The sequence below is a fragment of the Phalacrocorax carbo genome, chromosome 2, assembly GCF_963921805.1.
Source record: "Phalacrocorax carbo chromosome 2, bPhaCar2.1, whole genome shotgun sequence".
Lineage (NCBI taxonomy): Eukaryota > Metazoa > Chordata > Aves > Suliformes > Phalacrocoracidae > Phalacrocorax > Phalacrocorax carbo.
This window is the reverse complement of record NC_087514.1, coordinates 56488594-56505369: the sequence shown is the minus strand read 5'-3', so window position 1 is coordinate 56505369 and position 16776 is coordinate 56488594. Positions and strand designations below refer to the sequence as shown.

The 16776-nt window shown below is 47.7% G+C and overlaps 1 protein-coding gene across 7 annotated transcripts in view; it reads right to left on the bottom strand.

Moving 5' to 3' along the window:
• Window positions 1–3287, bottom strand: part of MTCL1 (microtubule crosslinking factor 1) — a 110774-nt gene extending 107487 nt beyond the window's left edge. For 2 of the 7 annotated variants that reach the window (XM_064442990.1, XM_064442991.1), the window contains exon 1: window positions 2061–3285. In XM_064442990.1, coding sequence (XP_064299060.1) covers window positions 2061–2960 — 900 coding nt within the window. In that variant the 5' untranslated portion in view covers window positions 2961–3285. Of the gene's footprint in view, window positions 1–2060 lie in introns of all 7 variants that reach the window. The other 5 variants (XM_064442984.1, XM_064442987.1, XM_064442986.1 and 2 more) reach the window with 3 other exon arrangements.
• Window positions 3288–16776: the final 13489 nt, after the last annotated feature.

The following is a 16776-nucleotide window of genomic DNA, read 5'->3' as shown; positions in this document are numbered from 1 at the left end:
TGAAATGATGTAGAATAAAGTTCTTTACCTCGGGCTTGCCAATGTCAGTTCGGTCCTGTGATTAGAAAGTCCCTCAGGTGGGACACCCTAATAGTGGCCAGTCCTAGACAATTCAGGCAAACGCTTTGTTTCAGTTTCCCATAGGTAAAAATTACTTTCAATGTGAAACAGGAGTCTTAACGCACTCTTCATAATGGGTTAAAGTTTAAGCACTATAATTGTGCAAATCCTGTAATGCAAAGAGATGCTCCTGGGCTTTTGGCCTCCACAACTTCTAATGGCAGTGTCAGTTTACCTACTCCTAATGCAATTCCTATTTTCAATTCTGATTTCATTACATCTCCTCTTGTTTCTGGGCTGTCAAGTAAAACAGAAGCTTCTGATAAAGGTTCTTTATGCTGCTCATCATTTTACAGACTATTACATTTCCCTAACACACACCGGAGTTTTCCATCCAATGAGTGCTATAAAAGCTTTGCTATGTGCCAATGATTTTTACTGATCTAGTTCTGCATTATCCTTTTCTAGATGACCAGCAGTGCCCACAGTATTTCAGGTACACCCACTGATCTGTGTAACAGCTACAGATCTATAAAACGTTATGACACTTTGTTATTCTCTGTCCAGTTCCCACTGAAATCTAACATAATTTTTACCTTCACATTAAGCAGAGCTTTTCATTGCTCCTTCTCTCATGATGCTCCTGAGTTAACACAATGCTTTTAAACCCAGAAAAGTGCACCCTCAGTCCTTCTTCTCTCCAAGTGCTTCAAATTTTCAATATTGAGATTTCTTTCCCATCCTCTGCCTTTGTTTTTCACTAATTCCTTGGGGGTTAAGCCTACTATTAAGTTCTGTCAGGTTCTTGCTGGGCTTGACTTAAGATAAAAAAAACTTAATGCCATCTGAAAATTTTGCTGTATCATTGCTCATTCCTTTTTCCAGTTCATTAAGCAACACCAGACCCAGCAAAGAACCTTGCAGCACCCCTGCTGTTAACCTTTTGCTATGCTGAAGGTGGTTTCTTGTCCCTTAGCCAAAACCCTTAAAGACGACCAGTCTGTATCTTCACCACCCTTCTCTCCCAAGGTTATACCCAACTCGAGCCCTTATCCAAGCAAAACTCCTGTGGATTTCCATGGTCATTTTGTTTCCCCGTGGGGTGTTTCCAAAATCAGGGAACAAAAATTGTTCTCACCAGCAGCAGTTTCAAATGCTACAGTAGCCGCAGTTACATGATTATCTCAGTTTATTTTATTTATAGATCTTTATGGATGTAGCCTCTTTGCTGTGCCAAAAGATCAGATTGTAAGTGCAGGTCCAACTAAAGGTTCCCGCAGGTCAACCCAGCTCAGAGCATGCCTGGATTTAGCTTTTCTGTTTCTCCGAGGATGAAGGCACGAGGATGCAATGATGCTTTTTATTGCTGCTCTTGTTATTCTGTTAGTACTTCACAACGAGTGGCTTCACTTTCCAGTGATAAAGCAACACAATAAACAGCCAACAGAATGCTGTCATCCTTTCCACATCAAATGAAGGAACCGGTTTCTTTAGCTTTTCTTAAAGGGTGATACTGAGGAAAACCTTTCCTGGAAAGCAAGGTCTTGCTAACCAGTAGAGTGTCTGCGGTGCTTTAGAAAGAGTTGGGGTTTGCCGAGCTGCCAGCACGCCAACAAAACGTAACACTTCCACGGTACACGTTTGCAGCGGACTTAGGTTCATCCAAGCCTCGCAAATCGGGCTTTTGCAGGGAGCCGCGATCCCTGCCCTTAAGCCCTGCCACGGCCCCGCTTTGCGGGGGAGCGCCGAGGAGCCCGGCGGGCCTTCACTGCCCCTGCTTCTTTCCCACGGGTGAAATTGGGCATTTGGTCCGGCGGGGTGGAGGGAGGGGGTCCCACGAGATGTGACTTCACACCGCGCGCATCCGCTCGCCAGCCCCAGCGCGGACCCCGCAGTCCCGGGCAGGAGCGGGCTGCGCCTCCGCCACCGCCTGCCCGTTCCTTCCCATCCCTTCCCCGGGCGGGGACCCACCCGGGCCGGGCTCCGCGGGCGATGCTCACCTTGAGGTACTCGTTCTCCGAGCGCAGCTCCTCCACCTCCCGCTGCAGCTCCTCCGGGGCCGCCGCCGGCGGCTGCTCCCCGCGGCTCGGGGCTCGCCCCCCGCCCGGGGGCGCGGGCAGCGGGTCCCCGCGGGGGCCGGGGGGCGGCGGGGCTCCGCGCCCGGGGCCGGGGCCGGTGGCGGGGCCGGTGCGGGTCGGCTCGGCGGCGGCGGGCTGGGTGGCGGGCGGCTCCCGCTCGCGGTCGCTGGAGCCGGTGCCGGACTCGGCGTCGCTGCTGGCGGCCGGGGCCAGGCGCTGCTCGTCGGAGAGCGGCTCGGAGGGGCAGTCGGAGAGGTCGGAGCTGCTGTCCGTGTGGCCGACGCGGGCCAACGCCGCCGCCGCTGCCGCATGGCCGCTGCCCGCCGCGGCTCCCCGCTTCCCCTTCCTGCCCTTGCCGGGCGGCGGGGCCGCCTCCCCGCCGGGCTGCCGCCCCCCGCCCCGGCCGCCGGGGCCCGGGTCCGGCCCGCGGGCCGCCCGCTTGGCGCAGGGGGCGGCCTTGGCGCCCGGCCGGCCGGCGGCGGCGGCGGCGGCCTTCCCCCCCGGGGCGGCGGGGCGGCGGGAGAGGCGGCCGGGCGCCGCCAGCAGCCCCGCGGCCGGCGGGTGGGCGCCCGGGTGCGGCGACGGGGGCGGCCGGCCGGGGAGGCCGGGGGACTTGGGGGGGGCGGGCGGCGGCTTGGCGGCGGCGGCGGCGACGGCGGCGCGGGCGTGGAGGTCCTTGAGGAAGGGTCTGGCGGGCGACGGGGCGCGGTGCAGCCTCTTCTTCTCGGCGTGCGGGTGGTGGTGGCCGGGCGAAGGCGGCGGCGGCGGCCGCAGCGCGTCGCCGGGCGCCGGGCCGGGGCCGGGGCCGTTCAGCGCCTCCATGGCGCGGGCTGGGGGCGGCGGGGCGGCCGCGGGGGCGCCCGGCGGCGGTGGCGGCAGGAGCGGCGGTCCCCGCGGGGCGCAGCGGCGGGACGGGCAGCCTCCTCCAGCCTCCCCCCTCGCTCTCTCATCACTTCTGCTTCTCCCAGCCACAGCCCTCACACTTTTCTTTCTCGATCCCCCTCTTCCTGCCCCCCCACCCCCACCTTCTCCTCCTCCTTCTCCTCCTCCTCGCCGCTCTCTCCCGAGCACTGATTTGTTTCAATAAAATCAGCCCAAATCCCCCGGTGGCCGCCGTCTCCTCCTCCTCCCTCTCCTTCCCCTCCCGCTCCCCTCTCTCCCTGGCTCAGCTTGATGCAGCTCAAGTTGTGATGCAGCCCCCCCTTCACCCTCCCTCCCCAAAATAAAACCAATCCACCTCCTTTTCCCCTCAATCTGAGGCAAAGGCCCGTTTCCCGGCTACCTTCGCTTGCAAGCCCCCGCTCAGCCCGCCGCCGCCGCTACCCCCATGGCTGCCCCCGGCTCCGGCTCCGGCCGCCGCCGCCTCCGCCCGGCTCCCGAAATAGCCCCGCTGCTGCCGGGGCCGCTCCGGCGCGGCGCTGCCCGCCTGTGCGCAGGATCCGCCCCCGCTGTCAGCGAGCCAGCCGGCTCTCCCAGCAAACTACTTTCCTCGCACTGCTTTGTGATAGGGGCGCCTCTGCCAGCCGCTTCCTATCAGAAAGCCTCATTCGGGGAAAAATTTTAATTTCCCAGCCATAAGCTGTAGAGCGTTGCCCGTGTATTATTATCTTTTCCCCGAGATAAGGCTTCACGAAAACCCTCTCTCCAGAGATCGGCAGCAACAAAACAACAGCCACCGCATTAGCTCTTTGCTTAAGGGCGGACACAGGTTCACCGAGAGGCAGGGCTGAGCGTCCGAGGGAATCAGCAAGTTCCTGGCTGTGGCTAAACTACAAAAGGCACGGACCCATCCTTTTGGAGCACGGCGATATGAAATTACAGCCCTGAACGTTTGCAAAGCACCCGGAGAGTAATGAAAGGGAGGAGAGGCTCAAGCGTGGGAAAGAAGCACAGCCTCATGGGGAGAGCGGAGCAGCCGGGATGCTTGTGACTCTTCTGCTCGGGCACGGCGGGACCTTCCTTGGACGAGCCGCGGTGGCTCCCTTATCTGCCAGGGGAAGGTGGTAAATGCGTGCTTGGCTCACGAAGTCCTCGGGAAGCTCAAGCCACCCACGCCTGAAGGGCAGTGACTGCAGCGCGCCCCGGGGAAGGGCAGTCCCAGGGGTCCGGGGGGTGTGTGTGGGGTGGTGTAGCACCCTGGGGCGCTCAGGGTTCCCCGCCCCGCTCATCTGAGCGCAAGGTATTACCCCGAAAAGCAAAAGCCCCTGGGACTGCCGGAGCCTGAGGGCACCGGGCACCACCACAGCAGCAGCCGGGGTGGCCAGGGTGAGACCGGCCGCTGGCTCAGGCCGTCCCGGTCCGGCTCCGGTGCCAGGCGACGTTGCCCGGGCCCGCCTGCCCGGGGAAGAGCTGGGACCGCGCTGGCATCCCGGGACTCCCCGTCTCGGCAAACGAGGGGGAAACTGAGTCATCCCGCTGAATAGCAACACCGGTGCTGCCGCGGGACAGCGCAACAGGTAGTCCTTACTTTGCAAAGGCTGCAGAGGGGAAAAAAAAAAAAATTCAAATCCGAGCTGTATTTACAGGTCTCCGGGATCTGGGAGCAGCTGCTGGGCACCGCCCCGGGCCGCCGGCGTGGGCAGCGCCCGCCGGGACAGCGCGGTGATGGGCGGGCTGCCCGCGGGCCGGCCGGGGGGGCGGCTCCAGCACCCTGGAAGAAGCCGGGGGTCGGGGCCGGCAGCGGGGCGCAGCGGCCGAGGTCCCCCCCGTCCCCATTCCCCGCCCCCGGCCGGTGGGACGGACCTCCCCGGCAGGGCGGTTCCCCCGCGAGTGGGCAGGAGATGAAAGCTCTGCTCCGGGGCACCCACCGGGCGATTTGTTGCTGTTGTCGGGTGGGGTGTGTTTTTTTAATCTTTTGGTAAATTCAGCTTCTGGTAGGGCTCAGGGTTTTCCCCCACCCCGCTGGCACCGCTGCTGGGCGGCTCGGCTCCCGCATCCAGATGTGCCTTTCAGGTCACACAGCGAAGTGCCTTTTGAGGCAAAGATTGCACTTGCTGCCGCCTGTCTGTACATCTAGTAGAGCTACTGGGAGGACTTCGGCGGGCCGTTCTTCAAAAATTATATAAAATAGTCTGAGGAAAGGAAAACGCAGCAAACCCGCTCGCGGGTGTAAGCCCCCTCACCCTCCCTCCGTGTACAACATCAGTAATTTACTCGATTAGGCGAGATAACCAGCCTATAGAAGCAATATGAAGTGGCTCAGGTAGAGTTTGATCTAGAAGAACGACGTATGAAATATAAACTACTGTTACATTTTAATGATATAGCATTGGTCAGGCCACCACACATTATCAGTGTTTCCTACCAAGCTGCTGTGCTTTTAGTTGGGGTTTGGTTGTTTGGGTTTTTTTTGGCAATACACTGCTGGTCAGTTCAAGCAATCCTCCTTTTCAGGAATGCTTGAGAGTGAAAGAGATGGCAGTTGCTGCGTTTCATCCTGAGAAATAGTGATTACTTTGGAAATACTACATATTATAGACGTTGCCCTCGATGACATATCAGAAAGGTTGTTTTGGGCTACTGTATTGCCACTTGCACTTGGTTTTGGTTATAACTTTCAAGAATAGATGGGAATTCCAGCTTCCCCTATTAGATTTGCAATGTATTCTATTCCTGTGATGAAAGGGGAACTGCTCTGTAATAATTTATGAGTACCCTGTTTTGACTTTGCCCCATGAACGGAACAATTCAATTCAAAAGGAAAATGAAGGGGAAAAGTATGGCTCAAGATAAGCCACTTTTCTACACACAATAGCTGAGAGACAGTGCCAGGCTTCTTTGCACTGGAGGGGAAAAGAATTAGGGAGGTGAAAAAAAGGAGCACGTTCACAGAAGGCTGGGAATTGTCTGGGAAAATGAATCTGAGACACTTGAGTGCCTGACAAAGTCCAGTTTCCTGTGGTTACCTTGTACATTTTACATCACCAATACATTAATAAATGTATATTTTTTCTATTTTATTTTTTTCACTAAATGCTTTGTTTCAACTGCTAAATATTTTTAACATGTTGTTATATTGCTTGCATCACTGATCACAAGCTCCTAAAGGCAAAGAGGACCAAAACTGAGCCTGACTTCTAAGGAGGTGCCCTTGATAGAGCCTCAGAATAATTGAAGGCCCGTGACGTGGCAGGGTGACCTGAAATCAGAAAGGGGACTGGAGAGCAGATACCTCTGTAAACGCGTATCCTTGTATTCTGTGCATCTTCCTGTCATTGAAACATACACTAAGGTTCATTATCCATTGCGCTCAGAGGCAGCACCAGTTCAACTAGGCATCTTAAAAAAGTGATTTACATCAGTGCTCGAGCAAAATAGCTGTGGAACTGAAAAGATGCAGCAGCAAAACACCTTGGACTGAGGCGAATGCTCAGTCACACTAAGATCCCTTTATGTTGCGCTGGCAGTGTAAAGCGTTTCGTAACAAAGAAATGCAGTCTCCGTAACCCTCCCCGGGCAGGCGCCTGGCTGGGTGCAGATGGCAGGTTTGTGTGGTATGGGGCCAGCTGTAGTATTTTGGCTGTGTTCCTCTGTCCTCTGCTGTCTGTGCGATGCCATTTGGAGATCCCTATGAGAGTGGTGTAAATAGGCATGGCGTGAATGAGAATAAGACCCTAATATGAAAGCTAAGTACATACCACAGAAATCTCCATTGGGCTAGGCAAATGCCCAGTAAGGATTACTGATATCATATTTCTTATTTATTTATATCAAACTGTTTTTTCCTTTACTTAAAACTCACTAATGGTTCTCACAGGAATATGCAGGCACAGACTATCACGCTTACCCTAATTCTCCTCTCCCTTTCTTTTTATTTGCTTGTAATGTCCAATTGTTTTCTCTTACCGTAAATTAGTCATACACTCCCCGGTGGTGGAACAGTTTCTTATATGCTTGTGCAGCTCTTAACATAATAGGACATCTGGGTGTTGGTTGAATAATACAAATAATCAGACATAACACTTTTACAACCAATTTATTTTGGCAATACTGCTCTCTTTTGTCTGATTAATGCAGACATTTGATAACGGAGTTGTATTTGCACAAATAATTATGAAAAGTAGATGCTAAGACCAACTACTTAGATTAGCTATCGCACATCTTACAAAGCATAAGGCACAGTTTTTGGCAGTGCAGGGCTGCCTAAATTCTTTTCTAGGGCTGAGGCACAAGAGAGTTTACAATTACTTAGAGAAGATGTGAAGAGGCTCAATCTAAATGTAAATTTGTCCCTCAGCTGGCCCAGCTTACAGTAGCCTAAGCCTAAGCTGTTATTTTCTCCTATTTCAAATCCCTATTTGAGATCTACTTCAATGACACCATAAGACAGCCAACTTACAATGGCTGGGCTCGGAGTTATAAGGCAGCACCAATGTTTATGGAGCTAAAACAAAATAGTAAATGAAGACACAAATGCATCAGTACGGGCCATATGTATGGATAAAACACCATAGCACCATATATCTGGTTGAGTCTATCATTACTCCCCTTTCTATGTTGCAGATCATGAGTTGTAATTTCTTTGTGGCCACATAGTGCTCTGTGATTATACCACCCCAAAGGAGGCCTAATCAGGGCCAGCAGGCGTTACAGTAACACATTAACAACAGCAACAAGGCATAGCTTCAACAGGAAAATGCGTGACATTTTCAAGTCCACAAATCCTATCTTTTTTTTCCAATTTCTCCCTCAATTGCTATTTCTCCTTGGGGGATTCAAAGCCCCAAGGACCTTTTCTAAAGCTTTATTCCTGGTACCAGGAGTTATATCTAATTGTGACCTGCTTGTTCCTTACTTGTACCAAACCCTACTACTAAAGGTCTGAGTTCTCTACCAGAGCCTCTGTCCTACAGTAACAATATTATTGATTGCCATAATTCAATCGGGGAACGGAACTAATTGCATGAACTAGCTCCTACTCCTAAAGGACTTCAGTACTAGAAGGAGGGCTTAGGGAGACTTCAGGCATCTTCATCCAAACCTGTGATCCCCCAAAGCCATCACCCAACCCCACAGAATCCTAGATCTGTTGGCCATCTTAATTTTGGCCATAAAGCTCCAAGGACGACCAGAGCTTCTCCCTTGTATGTGTCCATGCCTGCTCACTTAGAGCCAGCAATTAAGCCCTTGGGCATCATGTGGTCACTACTAGTGCTTTGGTCCTTGCAAAACACAGTGGCAATCAGCTCTGTTGAGAAAACAGCAGTACCCCACCTCTTGCAGAGGGCCTGGTGGACATGTTGGGATGTTGGTCTTTGAAGCCTTCCCCAGCCTGCAGGGATTAAAGACCAAGTCCCCAGATATGAAGGGGCTGTTGGGGCTTGCCAACTGCTATCAGTCATTCCTGCTGGTGAGGGTATGTGTGCGTGACCTCCCTGGGTCACAGTTGGGAAGCAAACCTGACCCTTGCACCCTTCTTGCTGGGGAGAGAATTTGGGCCTCCCTGTGCAAGCAGCAGGTGCTTCCCATGGGTGAAACTCTCCTACCCTTCCTGAGCACAGAGTTACTCCCTCTCCCTGTTCCTCCAGCTCTGGGTTAGTCACCCCTGCCTGAGCTGAAACCTGCAACCCTGTTAGGGGCAGGCGTTCCCAAGTGTGCACAGTTCCTCTTTCAATGTCTGAGGAAACGTAAAACAGAACGTAAAGTCCTACAGGTCCAGCGTTACAAGGCAGGGTTTTTTCCAGTCTGGTATCTGCTTGAGAGTCACAAAAGTTCATGCTGAGGCCTGACTTCGTCTGTTACCCACAGACCCTTCTCTGCATAGTTCAGCCAGCTGTAACGTCCAATGAGAAAAAACCTCCAAAATTAATGTATTATGCTATCATACCAAGGGGCATCTGTGAACCTCAAACACCAAGGAGTACATACTGTGCTATTAGAGTTATTGCCTATTTCAGAACTAAACAAGTCAAACATGCAGTTTACAATATTAATGAGTTTGTACTTTTCCTCCTCATGAACCACCTGTGGCCTCAATGAACACCCACACGCACACTTCAGAATTTATCATCTGCTCCCCGTTGTAGGCACAAGTACCTAGAATCTAGTACTGGCTGTAGCAAAGCACCGCATGCCAATCATTTTTCAGCTCCTTAACTTTCAAGGGATCATTTATTGCATTTCAACAAGTCTCTCTTTTAAAGTAGAATTATACAGCTGCTTCTGTTTCTGGTTAACGCTTTTATGCTACAGCTCAACTCAGCTGACCATTACTGTTTGTTTCCTTGGGTTTTTTGACCACACTAAATCAAGATTTTCAAAGCCGTAAAACATTTGCTTGTTTTGAAGCCCTGGATGTTTGGTGACATTCAAAATGGAGAGACCAAATAAGTCAAGAATCCTTGAGAATCAAAAGCTGGCTCTAATTGGAGGCACTGAAAGAGGAACAGTGCATTTTGGGTCTTCCTTCATAGGCAGCAGGGAGCTGGCACAGAAAGGTACCATTAATTTACCAGACATCCAAAGAGGAAGAGAAGACAGGTCATATACTTGTTACTTACTGAAGACAGATGCTTTTCACAGGTTCTGGTTGTTGAAACTGATATGTATTACTGGATATAATTTTGTAACTTGTAGTTTGATATTACCTTAACACCAGAAATATTTCACAGAATTATGAAACATATTTTAAAAGCCGAGGAGGCAGACTAATAAGATGACTGTTGGTTGGCAGTGTTATTAATTTGGATACTCTGCAAAGGAAAGTGTCACCTTACAGTGAGCAAAACATCAGTCTTAGAATATTATAAATTATCCATTTCTAATGGTACAGTTGGTTGAAGAAAGCTGCAGAAAATATCATATTCTACATACACACACATACTTCTAACACACGTAACTAACCAATATCCCAATATAGCAAACATTCAATAGGATTAACTTCCTAGATATATCTGTGCCAAATTTAGCAATTAAAGAGTCAGTATTTTTCCACAGTGCTTCATTCCTGCTGCATTATTTCCTCCCACTCCTAGCACCTCTTCAACTATTTATCTTCTGACCAGGATTAAGGAGGCTGTGCCCAGCAGAAACTAAACCCCCAGGTTTTTTTATTCCCGCTGCAGTTCCTCCTAAGATGCTGTGGGCAGACATGCTGTATTCTTTATTTTGTCTCTTTTCAGTAATTTCAATTAATCTACCTCCAATTGATCCTAAACCTTTAGGACCTCTGGCTTCAGTGCCAGTTCCTTTCAAAGCTGTAGCTGTTTTTTTATTTAAGTCTGGTTTTTGAGCCAGCTGCTCCCTGATTTTCTTTCTGCCTCTGAAAATCCCAAACAATTGCTGCTTACAAATACTCTGACTGTGATGGTTTAGGACTTACTTTGTCCTTAGTGCATCCGCTGTTCTGTTAGGGCTCAGGAAAGCTGATTACTGAAGTCTGCTTCCTGGCCTGTGCTTTCACATGGAATTTCCCCTCCAACTCCCCCATCCAAATCTGGGGAATGTCATTGCATCACCATGTGACAGTCAAGCTCTTGATTATGCAGCACCTTTGAGGCAAGCCCATAGTTACCTCCTGCAGTTCAGACTCATCTGAGAAGGCTCCACAATCAGTTAAGAAATCAATGATTTTTAAGGAACATACAAACTCTCGCCCATCAGTGTTTAAGTAGCAAAAAATAAAGGCCTGGAAGAAGGACAAGCCAATGAGCAGGAATGCATTATCTTGACATAAAGTATAAGCAAGTAAGACTGATTTCCATACACCAGAGTGGTGTTTGGAAGATGGACCATTGATTGCAGGGGAAGATGGAGGCACAGTGTAAGTACAATCTAAGCAGAATACAAGTCACCAAAAATAGTATCACTGGTATGTTCAAGGTTCCACACTCTTTCAGTAAATAAGTCATTGACTTTGATTTGTGAATTTAAACAAACACCGTTAGCATCTCCTATTCAGAAGTCAAAGAATAAGCGTTGACTGCTTTCTTAACTTGTCTCGTAGTGTATTACAGTTTGTTTCTTTTACCAGTAGCAGAACCGACAGTGTTGTTTCCCTGCACCTGTAATAAATGGTTCAAGAATAGTTTTCACTAAAACAGGGAGTTAATGTTCACTAAAAAAAAAAATATTTTCAGATCAGCAGATGCCTGTAGCATATCCAAGAATTGTCCTTAGCACTGAATTATTAGAATTCCAAAAAAGGCTCAGAAATTAGACAGCAATTATCTCTTTACAACATTTTGGGGCTCTTCTTTTGTGAGGCTAGTTTGAAGCAGTTATGTCACTTAGTACTGGAAATGGCCACATTTTATAAAGAATAAGACACAATCTGATAACTAATTGATTTACTGCATTTCAGTTTGTAGGGTCAAGCTCAGAACTATGCTGAATTACCCTGATAGGGCAGGAAAACAGGGAGGAAGAAGAGTTTTCTAGCTATCTTACCTTGTAAGACTGTTTGCAGTCTGTTCTCCAGCTTCTGAACAAAGAAATATCTTTTTGTTCGATTTCTTGCCTGGCAATGGAATTAAAGCTCCAATATTCTCTATTCAAAATTGTGAGGTGACAGCATGGTGCTAGCATTGACCAGTCTTAAGATGTTCAATGTATTTGAATGCCTTACCTGTGTGTAGTTAGTCCAATATTAAAAGTAAGATCTTTTTACATGAAAGACGAAATAAAACAAAACCCCAGTTTCTTGGATATCTGCCTTGGTCTGGGAGTGATTACATGTCCCCGCTGCTGTCCTTCTTACACTGACCCTGCAACTTCCTAAATTAATTGATCCTAACCCTCAGTAAGAACAGGCACTTGCCCAAAGGATGCCATAGCTGTGGATGCTTCGGGAGCATTACTGATGAGGCAGGAGTGAGAACCAGCCCCCTTTGCAGTGCAGCGCAGTACTGCTGCGGGTGCAGGCAATGCTGCCCGTGTCTGGTGGCCGAGATGCTGGCCCCAGCCCCAGTCCCTCAGCCCTGAGCTGGGAGGAGACAGGACCAAGGTTCAGTTTTCCACGCTTTCTCCCACCTGTGCTGCCGTGGGCTTGGCTCCCTGTCCCAAGGTTTTGTGTTACCCCTCCCAAAGGAGAGGCTGGTGAGTCAGGTGGTTTGCTCACATATATCTAGCTGGGCCATATGGATGATCCAGGATTGCGGGCTGGGGCATGAGTTGGACACCTGGCTGTCCTGCTCATGTCCATGAAATAAGTTATATCCATTGACTCTGGTGGCACAGCTTGTGACCACTTGGGTAAGACTAGATTAGCAGCAGAGAAAACAAAGAGGAGGAAGATCTCCCCTATTAAGAGGGGATGTCAGCACAGAGGTGAAATCACAAACCACGTACCGCTCTGGGAGAGTGCAGAAGACGACTCAGCACTAGGTGTAGCATAGATGTTATTTAAAAATAATAAAATGAAACCGCTGAGACTTTCGTAGAACAGCTGATGTTCTTCTTAATACCAAGAGCTTATGAAATGCACAACAAACAGCAGCTACCATTTATTTCAAATTTTCTGAAGGTTTTTGATAAAAGCTCTCTTTCCAGGTTGTTAATTCATCTTGCAATGAGCTGAAAACTTACTGCAAGGTGGGGAGTACATAAGGATAATTGGCAAAAATGGAAAGATGTTAATCATTGAATTTGTCGAGGAATATCACAATACAATTGGCATTTTCAGTCTACTTAGTTGCAGTTTAGAAGAGGAAGTGAATGTCCTCATTCACCAAATCTGCTGATAGCAAAATTTTATTCTGGTGGCTCAAGACTATGTCAGACTCTAGGAAAACCTTAATGAAATTAGGTAATAGACAATTTTGTGGTAAATTAGATTTAGACCCATGCAAGTCTGGGGGCTAGAGATGAATCAATAATTACTTCTAAAACATACTCAGCATATTTATCTTTTGTATATGTTTGCAAAATGCTAAAAATCCATTTACGGTTTTCCAAAATTCATTACTTGTCTCAGTTATTTCCAATGTAATCGTTATGAAAAATTCTTGATTCATAAATTGTTTATGGCAAGTTCTGGCCATTTTGTTAGGAAGGACCTCAAATCACATGCCCTGACTCCCGATTCCAGGTTGGTGGTATCTGAAAATAGCAATGCAAACCGATTTTTGTGCTTTTAACCCCAGCATCCTTCATTTATGCATTAATTAAATCTGATAAAGAGAGACTTCTAAAAGTTTAGAATTAGCTAAATTAAGGGAAGTGAAAGAGAAATGTATGATAGAGTAGAAAATGTAAAGGTAAAGCACAGAACATGGAAGAGCCTTTCTTCTCCTGTTTTGTACACGAGGAAACTCTACATGGTTTCAAAATATAAGCTAAAACATATACTCTGCATCAGAGCTTAGCAGCAATAGGAAAAACTAAGCTAAAAATACAAATTAAGTTTAGAAAAATTACAGGAGCAAATATAGAATGGAGGAGAATCGATCCTAGTAAAAACAGTGTTTTTGAAGGAAAACCATAGAAAGACCATAAAGAAGCTCAGAGAGGTTGTAGGACCCCAAATGATTGGTCCATTATCACGGGACCTCTTTAGCGTTGCCATTCTATCAGGATGGTCAAGAAATATTTCAATAGTTGAGAACATAACTTTAGTTTGCTTTGAAAAGGAACTACTATGTGGGTTTGAAGTAAGAAACTATGCTGGTCAACGGTATCTAAAACCCCAGCTAATGGGCATCGTAGCTGTGTGCACTGCGAACTACTCGGAGATGAGAACTGGATTGACCTTTCGTCATTTTATAAAGATCTGTACTGAGCTTCTTTTGGCACACGTTACTGATAACAAGCATTGGATTTTAAGCCACATTGCACACCTAGATTTCTATAAATCTACCATCACACAACAAAGTGGAGAATTTGGGGGCAAAGGGGAAAGAATCTGGACATGGAGAACAAGAGAAGCAAGCTCACAAATCAAATTACCTTCAGACAATTAATAAAAATACCTCTAGGTCTAGGACATACTTCTTATTACAGTATATTTGGAAAACTACCCCAGTGCAGACTGACAATGCTTTGTACCTCCCTCTCTTCCCATCCCTCACATGCCCCTTCCAAGTGGACGAAGAGGAACTGGGCAATGGAGGGCATGGGGGAGGAAGGAGCTGGCGGAGGCCCCATGAGACGCCATGGCCGTGGACAGTGCCTGCTGGCAGTGCTTCCCTCTAACAAATCCACCCCGCACATCGCAGTCCTTTGTCGTACGAGGATGTACCCCTGCTTTCTGTGTTCACTGGTGCAGAAGCCATTCACCCCTCAGAGGGGAAGCTGCTTTGCTCCAGGGAGTGCCAGTGTAACGCAGCAATTCATGAGGAGCACAGTAGTGCAGTTTCATTTTAATAACAGCGAGTTTACGTTTGTGCCACCTCTCATTTTTAATTCACTGTCACGGATGCATTGATTTTGTATAATTTGCATCATAAATAGAACCTTTCCTGCAAAATGAGCACTAAGGGTCCATTATCTTTATCTCCCCCCCCTCTCCATTCTGCTTTGCTCTTAGTCACCTTTTCTACATGAATCAACGTTGCTTCTCCCCAAAACAGGCATGTGGGATTTATTCAAGCAAAGTGCTGATATTAAAATTGGGGCACTTCCCTTTAGCAATAAACTGAACAAAAATGTAAAGCATTATGGTATGACATCCATCACTTGTATGAAGAATAATACACCCCTGACTCATCCTTCCTGCTGTCTGTCAACAGTAATGGATTCGGATCCGGCAGTGCCTCTGCATGCTACAAAACAGCACGTTGTGTCCTCGTGTCTTCTGGACTTGTCTACTAAGAACCTGCATCACCACACTCCAGAGATGTGCATGGATTTTTATAACACTTCCGTTCTCCGCTGAAGCGCAGGAATGATCTGCAATGTCTGTTAAATTGGCACTTGACACTAATAATTTTTAAGCTTATTATCATTTATAACTTTAAAGTTCTCTTCAGTTGCTTTAATTTTAGATTCCATATACCAATACCATCCTTTTTCCATTCAAGAAAAGAGTTCGTCATCTCAGGAGGCAAACTCGTGTACTATTTTAACAAACTCCTGAAGAGATAAAAAAAGGTATGAATGGATCCTGCGGTCTAGGCGAACAGCTACTGTGCTGATGTGACTGCATGAAAGAAATCAACACCCAGAATATAAACAGGCAGGTTCACTTTTGGCGATAAGTTTCTCTTCCTTTACTACACTTTCCCTGAAGCATGCCTGTGCCTTTGTTTATCTCCATCTCCTGCTTTCTCTTCTCGTCCAGCGCCTCCTCATTCAGAGTATCAAAATCACCTTTACCCTTTGGGCCACATTACTCCTGTCTTCAAATCCTTCTTGCCTGCAGCATAATTTTTAAGGTCTTATCCTCCTGTCTTCATGGGGTTTACCCATGCTTCATGCTTCTTCCCAAGCATAAAATATGATCAGGGCTAAGAAAGATGCTGTAGGCCCACAGAGTCTGAAACCATTATATTTAAGTCTGGCAGTGGGTCAAGGCAGAGATGCAGCTGCAAAGCTGCATTTTCACATATATCTTATGCCTGATCTATAGTAGAGGTGGGCTGTGTACCTGTTGAAACCCTTTTGTGATGGAAACTCACAGCACCACGAAATATAGTACCAAAAAGAGAACAGGGAAGGAGGGGGGAAAAGGATAACTGTTGCTCAGTGAACTCATTACTCCAGTGGGGGATGAAACAAGATGACCAGAAAAACCCACTCATGGGTGCTTGGCAGTGCTCTCCTACCTTACCTCCTCCAGAGCAAGTAACATCCATCCACTGCGGGGAGAGCTGTCACAGCCCTCCAAATGAAGTTGCTTTTCACGGTGGATACAAAATCTCTTCTTTTGTGCCAAAAATGCGACATTTGTGGTGCTTGCCCTTCAAGAATTTTCAAGAATATGTACTGATTAGCTTGATGGGAAATTAGTTAAAGACTAGGAAGTAAGGCATATGTATCTGTTCTTGTAGCATGCATGGGATACACTAGGAGAAACTGGGTTACAGTTCTGCTAAGTTATTAAATGCTCTTCTGGCTAATCGCTGTGATTATACAGACTATGGGCAGGTTCAGGACAGGAGTGCAGGTATCTCGCCAGTGGTCACTGTGCAATCAGAGATCAGCCAGGTACCCGCTTCTCTACTTCCAAGCTAATTGACAGCAACAGTGCAGCTCCCTGCGATGAGTCCGCAGTTTCCTTCAGTGACTTACACTTTTGGGGAAGCCACTGCTACAACCACGAAGGCTCAGATTTGAGCTCTGCTGCTGTCACTTCATATAACATTGGTCTCACCATAAACGTCCTGCAACCTCAGAGATCAGCTCTAAAGCTAGAAGCCAGATTCACAGGCTGTGTCTCATTGCTTGCTAATGTTCTTCTGAATATGGGGGAAAAAATAATAGGAAAATACAAGCTGTTGGAAACAAATTATTGGAAAACATAAGCTGTAAAGTCAGATTACTAGATAGTGTGCTTTATTTTCTATTCTTTGGTATCTTGGTGAATTTGTCCATACATCTGTGTTGCTACTGCATGTTTTATCTAATAAGTGATATTAAATAATGGTATGCTTTTTGCTGGGTTTTCTTTCTCTCAATTAGTGTGCATATTTGAAATTTTACATTTTATTAAATGAAGAATATTACCCAAGAAAAACTATCAAGTGTAAGGTTAAGAATTAAA